At 43.5% G+C, this 13,246-nt stretch overlaps 1 protein-coding gene across 1 annotated transcript in view; it reads left to right on the top strand.

The window, feature by feature from the left end:
- The window catches only part of atp6v1ba (ATPase, H+ transporting, lysosomal, V1 subunit B, member a), a 101,356-nt gene that overhangs the window by 49,123 nt on the left and 38,987 nt on the right, over positions 1 to 13,246 (top strand). The window contains exon 6 of the mRNA XM_073027848.1: positions 5,376 to 5,515. Coding sequence (XP_072883949.1) covers positions 5,376 to 5,515 — 140 coding nt within the window. The remainder of the gene's footprint in view (positions 1 to 5,375; positions 5,516 to 13,246) is intronic.

The following is a 13,246-nucleotide window of genomic DNA, read 5'->3' as shown; positions in this document are numbered from 1 at the left end:
TTTCCTGCAACAGCAATCTGTGTACGGTGCTCAGTGGTGGGGAGGGCTTTACCGTAATGCACTGGGCTGTAACCACTATTTTATTTTTTGTTTGTCTTTTCCATTCTCGGGCATTGATGCTTCCCTACCAGGCTATGATGCAACCAATCAATATGCTCTCCACTGCATATCTACAGAAGATTGTCAAAGTTTTAGTTGACATGCTGAACCTTTGCAAACTTCTAAGAAAATAGAGACGCTGCCATGCTTTCTTCGTAATGGTACATGTGTGTTGTTCCACATTGACTAAGCACATGAAGTACTGAACCTAGTATGTTATAAAACTATTTTTGAAAATACAGAGTTTGCTTTTCTTTTTGATGGGTTCCTTAATAATTTGCATTGTATTCCCTTTGCCCATTTAAAAAAATGCAGATATTTTTTGATCTCACCAAGAATATTGTGCACCAACCTCAAATTACAGTTTCTTTTTCAATAGAAAACTTGCGGTGGCGGTGTTGAATTCTGATTTTCTGCCATTGACTTTTTACAGACTTTTGTCTCTTGTAAATATTTTACTGTTTTTTCAATTAATTTAAACTGGAACAACCACATACCTTCTGGAATCTTCCAGTGACTGAGGTATAGTACAATGGCAATTCCTTTAATATATTGCTTCCACAAAATTGGTCAGGTTATTTATTATTGAGCAGATGTTTTTCAAGTTGTCATAGTTCTATGCTGACATTATATTTGGGGAAAATCAGGCTGCCAATGACTGCAATTCTCTGATCTTAGTTGTCAGTAATTTAATTCAGATTCTCATGTTCCTGTGAGAATAAACCCAGCCTATCTAATCTCATTATAATTCAATCCTCCATTCCAGGCAGCATCCTGCTGAATCACTTCTACACTCACTTGCTACCACGTCCTTTCTGTAGTGTAATGACCAGAATTATATACTATACTCTAAAATGTGGTCTTGCCAATGTTTTCTACAATTGCAACATGATGTCCTAATTCATATAATTTGGCCTATGAAAGTAAGCAAACCATAGAACACTACAGCACAGTACAGTCCCTTCAGCCCTCCATGTTGTGCTGAACCGTATAATCCTTAAAAAAAAGTACTAAATCCACACTACCCCATAACCCTCCATTTTTCTTTCATCCATGTGCCTGTCCAAGAGGCTCTGAAATACCCCAAATGTTTTAGCCTCCACCACCATCCCTGGCAAGTCATTCCAGGCACTCAAAAAAAACCCAACAACAAACAAACAACAACAACTTACCCCTGATGTCTCCCTAAACTTCCCTCCCTTAATTTTGTACATATGCCCTCTGGTGTTTGCTATTGGTGCGCTGGGAAACAGGTACTGACTATCCACCCTATCTATGCCTCTCATAATCTTGTAGACCTCTATCAAGTCCCCTCTCATTCTTCTACACTCCAAAGAGAAAAGTCCCAGCTCTGCTAACCTTGCTTCATATGACTTGTTCTCCAAACCAGGCAACATCCTGGTAAATCTCCTCTGCACCCTCCCCATAGCTTCCACATCCTTCCTATAATGAGGTGACCAGAATTGAACACAATACTCTAAGTGCAGTCTCACCAGAGATTTGTAGAGTTGTAACATGACCTCTCTACTCTTAAACTCAATCCCCCTGTTAATGAAGCCTAGCATCCCATATGCCTTCTTAACTACCCTATCAACCTGTGCAGCGACCTTGAGGGATGTATGGATTTGAACCCCAAGGTCGATTTGTGCATCCACACTCTTAAGTAACTGACCATTAATCCTGTACTCAGTCTTCTGGTTTGTCCTTCCAAAATGCATCACCTCACACTTGTCTGGATTGAACTCCATCTGCCATTTTTCTGCCCAACTCTGCAGCCTGTCTATATCCTTTTGTAACCTTTGACAACCTACAGCTCCATCCACAACTCCTCCAATCTTCGTGTCATCTGCAAACTTGCTCACCCATCCTTCCGCCACTACATCCTGGTCATTTATAAAAATCACAAATAGCAGGGGTCCCAGACAAATCCCTGTGGCACTCCACTAGTCACCGACCTCCAGGCAGAATACTTTCCTTCCATAACTACCCTCTGCTTTCTTCCTTAAAGCCAATTTTTTTATCCAAACAGCCAAGGTTCCACATCCCATACCTCATGACTTTCTGGATGAGTGTCTCATGAGGGACCTTAAATGCTTTGCTAAAGTCCATGTAGATCACATCCACTGCCCTACCCTCATCAATTTATTTTGTTACCGCTTCAAAAAACTCAATCAGGCTCGTGAGGCACGATCTTCCCTTCACAAAGCCAAGTTGACTATCCATGAGTAGACTGTACTTCTCCAAATGCTAGTAGATCCTATCCTTAAGAATCATTTCCATTAGTTTGCATACCACCGACGTAAGACTCACCGGTCTATAGTTCCCAGGTTTCTCGCTATTACCTTTTTTAAACAAGGGAACTACATTTGCCATTCTCCAGTCCTCCGGCACTTCCCCTGTAGCCAAAGAGGATTCAAAGACCATAGCTAATGCTCCTGCGATCTCTTCTCTCAATTCCCCCAACAACTTGGGGTGTATCATATCCGGCCCTGGGGATTTATCAATCTTAATGTTTTTAAGAAGATCCAGCACTTCTTCCTTAATCTCCACATTGTCCAGCACACAGGCCTGCTCTACCTCGACCTCATCCTGATCAAGATCCTTTTCACTTGTGAATACTGAAGCAAAGTATTCATTTAGGACCTCCCCAACCTCCTCCACCTCCAGGCACATGTTGCCCTCTTTATCCTTTAGTCCCACCTTTGTTCTCGTCGTCCTGCTATTCTTCACATATGCATAGAATGCCTTGGGGTTCTCCTTAATCCTACATGCCAAGGCCTTCTCATGCCCCCTTTGAGCTCTCCTAAGTCCTTTCTTTAGCTCCTTCCTGGCTATCCTATATTTCTCATAAGCCCCTCCTACTTCCTGCTTCTTATATCTAACATATGCTTCCTTTTTCCTCTTGAGTTGCCTCACATGTTTCGTCAGCCATGGTTCCCTTTTCCTACCATTTTTTCCTTGCCTCAGTGGGACAAACCTATCCTGAACCCAGCTCAAGTGGTCCCTAAACTTCTCCCACATTTCTTCTGTGCTTTCCCCTTTGAACATCTGTTTCCAATTTACTCTCGCTAGTTCCTGCCTCATCCCTTCAAAGTTAGCCCTTCCCCAGTTAAGCACTTTTCCATTTCGCCTGATTTTATCCTTTTCCATAGCTATGCTGAAGCTAAGGGAGTTGTGGTCACTCTCACCAAAATGCTCCCCCACCAAGAGGTCTGTCACCTGGCCAGGTTCATTACCCAGAACTAGATCCAGTATAACCTCACCTCTTGTCGACCGGTCCACATACCGTGTCAGGAATCCTTCTTGAACACACCTGACAAATTCAGTCCCATCTATCCCCCTTGCACTTAGGAGGTGCCAGTCAATATAAGGGAAGTTGAAATCACCCATAACTACTACCCTGTATTTCCTGCACCATTCTAAAATCTGCCTGCTTATCTGCTCCTCGGTGTCCCGAGGGCTATTTGGGGGCCTATAGACTACTCCCAGCACAGTGATTGATCCCTTCCTATTTCTGACTTCCACACAGACTGACTCAGTGGACACTCCTTCTGCAGCGTCCTCCCTTTCTATAACTGTGATACTATCCCTGACCAGCAATGCCACTCTCACCCCCCCCACCTTTTCTACCTCCCATCCTATTCCTTTTAAAACACCTGAACCCCTGGACCTGCATCATCCAATCCTGCCCTTTCTCCAACCAAGTTTCAGTAACAGCCACAACATTGTAGTTCCACGTATTAATCCATACTCCTAAGTTCATCCTCCTTGTTCCTAATACTCCTAGCATTGAAATAGACACACTTCAACCCCTTTAACTGGCTACAATCATGTTCTGTCCCCTGCCTGTCCTTCCTCATCAACTCAAAACTCTTAGCATCATGCCCTTGTCCTTCTACCTCAATCCCTGCACTCACATTCTGATTCCCACTCCCCTGCCATACTAGTTTAAACCCTCCCCAACAGCTCTATCAAACCTGCCCGCCAGGATATTGGTCCCCCGGGATTCAAGTGCAACCCGTCCTTTTTGTACAGGTCACACCCGCCCCAAAAGAGGTCCCAGTGATCCAGAAATCTCAATCCCTGCCCCCTGCTCCAATCCCTCAGCCACGCATTTATCCTCCACCTCATTCTATTCCTACTCTCACTGTCGCGTGGCACAGGCAGTAAACCCGAGATTACCACCTTTGAGGTCCTGCTTTTCAACTTCCTACCTAACTCCCTGTAGTCTTCTTTCAGGACCTCTTCCCTTTTCCTACCTATGTCATTGGTACCAATATGTGCCACGACCTCTGGCTGTTCTCCCTCCTACCGCAGGATATCTTGGACGCGATCAGAAACATCCCGGACCCTGGCACCTGGGAGGCAAACTACCATCCGAGTTTCTTTCCTGCGTCCACAGAATCGCTTGTCTGACCCCCTGACTATAGAGTCCCCGATCACTACTGCCTTCCTCTTCCTTTCCCTACACTTCTGAGCCACAGGGCCAGACTCTGTGCCAGAGGCACGGCCACTGTCGCTTCCCCCAGGCAGGCTGCCCCCCCCAACAGTACTCAAACAGGAGTACTTATTGTCAAGGGGTACAGCCACAGGGGTATTCTCTAGTACCTGACTCTTCCCCTTCCCTCTCCTGACTGTGACCCATTTCTCTGTCCCCCGTGGACCCGGAGTGACCACCTGTCTGTAACTCCTCTCCATCACCTCCTCACTCTCCCTGACCAGACAAAGGTCATCGAGCTGCAGCTCCAGTTCCCTTAACATGGTCCCTTAGGAGTTGCATCTCGATGCACTGGGTGCAGATGTGTCCGTCCGGGCTGCTGGGAGACTCCAGGACCTCCCACATCTGACACTAACCACAGAAAACTGGTCTCACACACATACTAACTCCTTTTGCAATCAACAACTGCCTCACCTCGTCCCATTACCGCCGAAGCCCGTTGAGCCAAAGCCCTTTCACTCTGCTGCCCGCTGGATATGGCTGCCTTTTAAAACTGTTCGTGCTCAACTGGTTGACGTCACGCGCCTGCGCAGTCTGGCCTCTCTCTTCTCCCGAGAACTCAAAATGTCTTCCCACTGGAAATCCTTAGGTGCTCTCCCGCTGCCTTCTTGTTCCAAATCAAAACTTCTGCAGATTCCTTGCCCTTTTTTGAATCTCTTATTCAAATTGGTTTGAAGCATTTTACTATGTTAAATGCTATATACATACAGTTGTTCCTTTTAAACTAGAATATTGTTATTTTTGAGTTTACTCTATGAATTTTACTAATATCTTTTAGGTCAGCCTTTAAATCCACAATGTCGTATATACCCAGAAGAAATGATTCAGACAGGAATCTCTGCGATTGATGGCATGAACAGCATTGCCAGAGGACAAAAAATACCAATATTTTCTGCTGCAGGTTTACCCCATAATGAGGTTTGTAAAAACAATTAGCTTTTTAATGTTTGGTTTATACAGAATATTTTGTAAATAGAACGTTGGTTTAATAGTTGTTTTTGTTTATTCAGTTCCATTATTGTTGTATTTGCATGAGAATTGTTAAGAGCATTGGGGGCAATTAATGCGTTTTAAAGAGTTCAGTTGGTAGATCATCAAGTTCACCGATGTCCTGGAGGATAAAATCTGTTATCCTTGTCTGATTTAGCATACATGTTGACCCCAGCCCCACCAGTAAGGTTGTGTCTCAAGTTCCCTCTGAAATGGCATTGCAAGGCTTTTAGTTTTTTCATAATTGCTTTGAAAGATGAAGAATAAAGGCTGATTTATACTTGTGCATTGCATCTACGCCGTAGGTACCGCATACCCTATGCCATAGGGTGATGTGCACCTCCCCATAAAAGTAACTCGTGCGTCGCGGTGATGCAGACCGCAACAACTGTGATTGGTCTGCTTGGTAGCATCGCATTTCCTTCTATGCATTTGCAGTTGCCTCTTCTCCGCCACGCCTGTACACCGATGCGAAATAGATGAATCAAATCTACTTGCCGACATGCGAAAATGTTTGAAATGCATTTCCTTGTCCATGTCTCTCATGAAGAAACTCAACACAGTGGCATAGAAACCCCACCGCCAACTAGTATTTTGGCACACTCCAACGCATACTTGCTAAGGCATAGAGCTACACAGAAGTGAAAATCATGGCTATGGCGTAGTCCGCACGCACAAGTATAAATCATCCTTAAAACAGGCTGTGGCTCTAGCAGTATCCCCGTTCTTGACGATGGTGGGACCCAAACATACAAGTATTCAAAACAAGGTTGAACCTGTCATAGATGAAGAATCTGTTTTGGCTTCTTCCTGTGATCTCCAACTTCACAGCTATATTCAGGCTTCTTAATTCACTTAGTGTGTGAAATCAAGAAATTACAGCCTATGCTGGATTAAGTGAAGAATATGAGAAAAAACAGCACTGTAGAACTGAAGACATGCATCAAAGAACTAACTGCACGTTTTAATTAAGCAATTCCATTATGTTTATAACACTGACAGTAATATGGCAAATTGTTCGGGTATGTTCTGCACACACAAAAAGCAGGACAAGTCCAATCCTGAATATTTTTCTAGTCAGCACACTCTTGGCAAAAGGATATAAAGCGTCATCCAAAATTACATATTTCCACTGACATGCAATGCCTATTTTGGGATTTGGCAGAACTATTTAGCCTCAAAACTTGTGGACCAAAGATCAGAATTCCAGGCGTGAATGATTAATTCCCCATGATGTACAGTATTGCGCAAAGTCTTGGGCACATATAGGGTGCCTAAAACTTTCACAGAAAACTGCATCAATTTTATGTATTGCATGTACTGCTGCTACAAAAAACTTCATGACGTGAGTGATGACAAACCTAATTCTGATATAAGTCTCTATTGTGGACTGAGAGTGGGAAGGGGGCAGGGAGAGGGGAATCATGGTTGGGAAAAGGGGAATGGAGAGGGGAAGGAGTGGGAAGCACCAGAGAGATGGACATTCAGTAGTGATCAATAAAACCAATTGTTTGGAATCATATGACCTTGCCTGGTGTCTGAGTTGGGTGTGTCTGCACCTGTGCTATCCTCTATCCCTGGCACTTCTCCTCTGGCACCTGTCCCACATTCTTCTTGTGGTGCTCCACCTTTGCCATTTCCAACATCGTTTGCTTCCACCAGATTTACAAATTCACTCTCTGCTCCACGTTGACAAATACAGTACTGTGTAAAAGTCTTAGGCATCCTAGCAATATATATGCCTAAGCCTTTTGCTCAGTACTGTAGAGGCTATATTTGACCAAGTGTGGCATCTAGGAGCCCTGGTAAAACTGAAGTAAATGAACATTAAAGGGAAAACAGTCCAACTTGGACCCCTGTCCTATACACAAAAGGTGATGTTTGTAAATGCTAGAGGTCACTCATTTTATCTCGACATAGCTACAGGAATTTATTCGGAAAATGGCTTAGGCCCAATTCTTGCTGCTTTATCTGTGGTCTTCCATTGCAAGGTCCGAAGTGAGGGTATTGTTGATGGTCACAGAATGTTTAGTTCCATTCATGAGCCTTCACCAAAAGAGACAATGCATGCCAGTGTATAGCGAGATCTAAATATTGTTCAAAGGTTGAGAAGTAGTAAATAAAATTTGCCACATCTGTATGCCTGGTGATGACAAGTGTTGAACCATCTTTTCTTGACATTAGATGGAAATAAAAAATGCAGGTGACCTGCCCACCTACTTTTAATATTCAATGGCATTACTATCATTGAGTCCTGTTCCAGTAACACCCTTAGGATCACCTATAGAGCAGAAACTCGACTGATATAGGCACATGATCTCTGGGTACAAAAGATACTCAGAGGTTAAGTGTCCAGTAATGACCAACATCTGTCTTTTAACCATCTAGAAGACACAAACCGGGAGTGTAATTGCCTACCTGAATGAATGGCACTTCAATGCAACCCAATGCTTAACGCCATTGAGGAGAAAGCAGCCTGGAAAGCAACCCACATGCCACCTTACGTATTTATTCTTTCCACCATCATACTGTTTGGTTTCAATGTGTACCATCTGCTAAATGCATTACAGTTAACCACCTAGGCTTCAAAAGCACTTCTCAAGTCCCATGATCTGTTTCAAGCTGCTCTTTGAAGATATTGCTGTTTCTTCAATGTCATTGGGTTTGAATATTGGAAATCCCAGTGGAGGAAATCCAGTAGATGGAGAAAGGTGCCTTACCCTGGATACTTAGAGGCAATTAAAGACCAGAGATGTCGGCTACTGGCAATAGCTACATCCTGTAAAATGAAGTATAGAAATCAAATATATAAACAGATCTCAGGGTAGCAGTGGTGAAGCAACAAAAGACTTGCCTTTTTTCTTTTAAGGGTTGTCTTAAGATTGAGACAGTTTCCATAAAAACTGCCTACATAAACATCTCAGACAATTTTAGGTTATGTGTTGGTTCTCTTTCTACCTTTTGCAGTTTAAATATTTTGCTAAATTTTTGTCCTCAACTTCATAGTTTTATTAATAAGGTTCTTGAGGGTAATGGCTGCCAGTTGAAACCTGTAGGGTAAATTGATGATAACCTTAAAAAAATATTGAATTCTTTCTTCTGAAAGGGGAGTGAGGAAAGAAAGTTGTTAACTTAAACTTTTGAAATAAGTTACATTTGACAGCATGAACAAGATAAAATAGTTCTGATTGAAATGCTTTGGTGACAATTTGACAGACAATAGAACTAATTGAGGGATAATTATGTGACTGCACTGAAATTGATGGGGACTGGGATCTGTCTGTTTTACTAGATTTCAAATAATGCTATAACTATAGGCCTATAATAATGAGTAAAAGGGGCAGTGTGAAATCTGAACAAATTTTATTTGATTTTCACGTCACTGAAAGCTATTTAACCCATTGTCTTTGTTGGATTACAGAACAATCCCTTTCCTCTTTAATTTCCCCTATCACCTCTTCTCACATTCCCTTGAACTCCATCCAAGATGTACTTACTACTCACTCACACACGGGAAAGTTTCTCCTTAGCCTATGGTTTTTGGGGTGTAAGGAAACTGGAGGACCAGGGCAGGGGATGTGTGGAGGTGACATGGCAGCAGTGGCCTTTCGGATCTGGTGCTACTTTAGTTTTTTAATTTAATTTTAAGGCACAATTAGGGTTTAGGGCAATGGATAACAGAGCGACTATCTACCATCGCCAGATAGATAGATACTTTATTCATCCCCATGGGGAAATTCCAACTTTTTTTCCAATGTCCCATACACTTGTTGTAGCAAAACTAATTACATACAATACTTAACTCAGTAAAAAAAAATATGATATGCATCTAAATCACTATCTCAAAAGCATTAATAATAGCTTTTAAAAAGTTCTTAAGTCCTGGCGGTAGAATTGTAAAGCCTAATGGCATTGGGGAGTATTGACCTCTTCATCCTGTCTGAGGAGCATTGCATCGATAGTAACCTGTCGCTGAAACTGCTTCTCTGTCTCTGGATGGTGCTATGTAGAGGATGTTCAGAGTTATCCATAATTGACCGTAGCCTACTCAGCGCCCTTCGCTCAGCTACCAATGTTAAACTCTCCAGTACTTTGCCCACGACAGAGCCCGCCTTCCTTACCAGCTTATTAAGACGTGAGGCGTCCCTCTTCTTAATGCTTCCTCCCCAACACGCCACCACAAAGAAGAGGGCGCTCTCCACAACTTATCTATAGAACATCTTCAGCATCTCACCACAGACATTGAATGACGCCAACCTTCTTAGGAAGTACAGTCGCCTCTGTGCCTTCCTGCACAAGGCATCTGTGTTGGCAGTCCAGTCTAGCTTCTCGTCTAACTGTACTCCCAGATACTTGTAGGTCTTAACCTGCTCCACACATTCTCCATTAATGATCACTGGCTCCATATGAGGCCTAGATCTCCTAAAGTCCACCACCATCTCCTTGGTCTTGGTGATATTGAGACGCAGGTAGTTTGAGTTGCACCATATCACAAAGTCCTGTATCAGTTTCCTATACTCCTCCTCCTGTCCATTCCTGACACACCCCACTATGGCCGTGTCATCAGCGAATTTCTGCACATGGCAGGACTCCGAGTTATATTGGAAGTCTGATGTGTACAGGGTGAACAGGACCGGAGAGAGTACGGTTCCCTGCGGCGCCCCTGTGCTGCTGACCACCGTGTCAGACCTACAGTCTCCCAACCGCACATACTGAGGTCTATCTGTCAAGTAGTCCACTATCCAATCCACCATGTGAGAGTCTACTCCCATCTCCGTTAGTTTGTGCCTTAAGATCTTGGGCTGGATGGTGTTAAAGGCACTAGAGAAGTCAAGGAATGTAATCCTCACAGCACAACTGACCCCCTCTAGGTGAGAGAGTGATTTGTGCAGCAAATACATGATAGCATCCTCCACTCCCACCTTCTCCTTATACGCAAACTGAAGAGGATCCTGGGCGTGCCTGGTTTGTGGCCTCAGATTCTGTATTATCAGCCGCTCCATGGTCTTCATCACGTGCGACGTCAAGGCAACAGGTCTGAAGTCATTCAACTCCTTTGGTTGTGGTTTCTTCGGTACCGGGACAATACAGGATGTTTTCCACTGTCTGGGTACTCTTCTCTGCTCCAGGCTCATGTTGAAGATGCGCTGTAGTGGTTCTCCCAGCTCAGTCGCACAGGCCCTTAGTAATCGTGGGGAAACTCCATCCGGTCCAGCCGCCTTGCTGGTACAGATCTTCCTCAGTTGACCTTCCACCTGTGCAGCCGTAATCCTGGGCGTGGGCAAGGTCTCCTGTGAGTGGCTATTTTCCTGTGAGGGAAGTAAGCCTGGTGTGGATTCCTGCGGTGAGGATGAGATTGAGCTGTCGAACCTGTTGAAGAAGTTGTTCAGCTGGTTCGCTTTCTCCACATCTCCACTTATGTTCGCACCCCGCTTTGCACCGCATCTGGTGATGATCTTCATCCCATCCCACACCTCCTTCATGCTTTTTTTCTGCAGCTTTTGTTCTAGCTTCCTCCTATACTGCTCCTTTGCCCCCCTTATCTGTACTCTGAGTTCCTTCTGAACTCTTTTAAGCTCCAACCGATCACCATCTTTAAAGGCCCTCTTCTTCTGGTTTAGGAGGCCTTTGATGTGACTAGTGATCCAGGGCTTATTATTGGGATAGCAGCGAACAGTTCTACTACAATACAGAGATCACCCAAAAACAAACCTTCATGAAAATCTGCTGGTTAGATTGTGCGACCTCGGCTTGTTGAGGGTATCGGGCCTGCAGTCCTTGGAGCTGCCTGATGCTGGAGGCCGGAGTTGGGGATGTCATAAGCGGTGTGCGAGGAAGTGGAAGCGAGGCGAGTGGGCAGGAGTCCATGCCAGGAGAAAAGCAAGCCCTAGCTGGCCGGCTCTCCTGTCTATTCTGCTCTCCAATGGACATTAAATTGGACTACATCTGTGGCAACGAAATACTCGGCGGGAGTACAGAAACGGACAGAATCCTGGACGCCGCCATTCAGCTGTTTATTTATGTAACAGATTTCCCCCCCAAGCCATCAGACTACCAACTGACTGACCTCTGCTGTGCCTATTGTCTTGTTTATTATTTATTGTAATGCCTATACTGTTCTGTGTACTTTATGCAGTCCTGGGTAGGTCTGTAGTCTAGTGTAGTTTTTGTGTTGGTTTGTGTAGTTTTTGTATTATTCATGTAGCACCACGGTCCTGAAAAACGTCTCGTTTTTACTGTGTACTGTACCAGCAGTTATGGTCGAAATGACAATAAAAAGTGACGACTTGAAATCACATGGTTGTAGGGAGAATGTGCCAGCTTCACACAGGCAGCACTGGAGATCAGAATTGAATATGGATTATTAATAGCTGTGCTGCTGTATCTGGCTTAAGATTTTTAGAAAATTCACTACATCCTATGTGTCAATGTTTTACTAGTACAGTACTGTGCAAAGGTCTTGGGTGTGTGTGTATATTTGTGTGTAAATATATATATAGTATACAGTTGTGTATAAATCTGGTGGGAGCAAAGGATGGTGGAAATGACAAGGGTGGAGCGACACAGGAGGGGTGTGGAACAAGTGGCAGAGGATGATTGCCAGCAGCTGGTGGGGAGTGGGTTGTCACGGTTGTCCCCTTTCCCAACCATGATTCCCTTCTCCTTGCATTCTTCCCATTCTCAGTCCACAGTAGAGACCCATATCAGAATCGCAGAATCAGGTTTATTATCACTTCTATGTCATGAAATTTATTTTTTTGCTGCAGCAGTACATTGCTTTATATAAAATTACTACAGTACTGTGCAAAAGTCTTAGGCTCCCTATATATAATGTATGAGATTTTAGCACAGTATTGTATGAATATCTGAACACATTCAATAATTAAGCAAAGGTCATGTGGTTGAAAATGTTTTCCCTAAATGACCATAGTAATATAATTTTCTTTGGAATAAGAGGCTTAAAATATTGCTGAGTAAACAATAGTGAAGTGATAGTAGGATCTATTAAAAATACACAGGCAATAAAATTCATAGTTTTCTGAATGATATCTTGATGTTGAATAGTAGGAAACATTCTCCCTGCATTCTAAATAATGCCTCACAGCTCCACCAACATGATTCAGAGTTCAAAGTAAGTTTATTATCAAACTATATATGTCACCATTTACAACTCTGAGATTCATTTTGGTGGTGGAAGCAGGTATATTAGGGCCATTTAAGAGACTCTTAGATGGGCACATGGATGACAAAACCTACAGCACAATACAGGGCCTTCAGCCCACAATGCTGTGCCGAACATGTCCTTACTTTAAAAATTACCTAGGGTTACCCATAGTCCTCTATTTTTCTAAGCTCCATGTACCTATCCAGGAGTCTCATAAAAGACCCTATCGTATCCGCTTCCACCACCGTCACCGGCAGCCCATTCCACGCACCCACCACTCTCTGCGTTTTTTTTAAAAAAAACTTACCCTTGACATCTCCTCCGTACCTACTTCCAAGCACCTTAAAACTATGCCCTCTCATGTTAGCCATTTCAGCCCTGGGAAAAAGCCTCTGACTATTCGCACAATCAGTGCCTTTCATTATCTTGTACAGTTCTATCAGGTATTTGTTCGTGGAGAGGATCTGCGTACATATACAAAGAAATTTGGTACA

Source organism: Hemitrygon akajei, chromosome 23 (genome assembly GCF_048418815.1).
Source record: "Hemitrygon akajei chromosome 23, sHemAka1.3, whole genome shotgun sequence".
In the NCBI taxonomy this organism is placed as follows: domain Eukaryota; kingdom Metazoa; phylum Chordata; class Chondrichthyes; order Myliobatiformes; family Dasyatidae; genus Hemitrygon; species Hemitrygon akajei.
The sequence above is the reverse complement of the archived record's forward strand: the minus strand, read 5'-3'. Positions and strand labels throughout refer to the sequence as shown.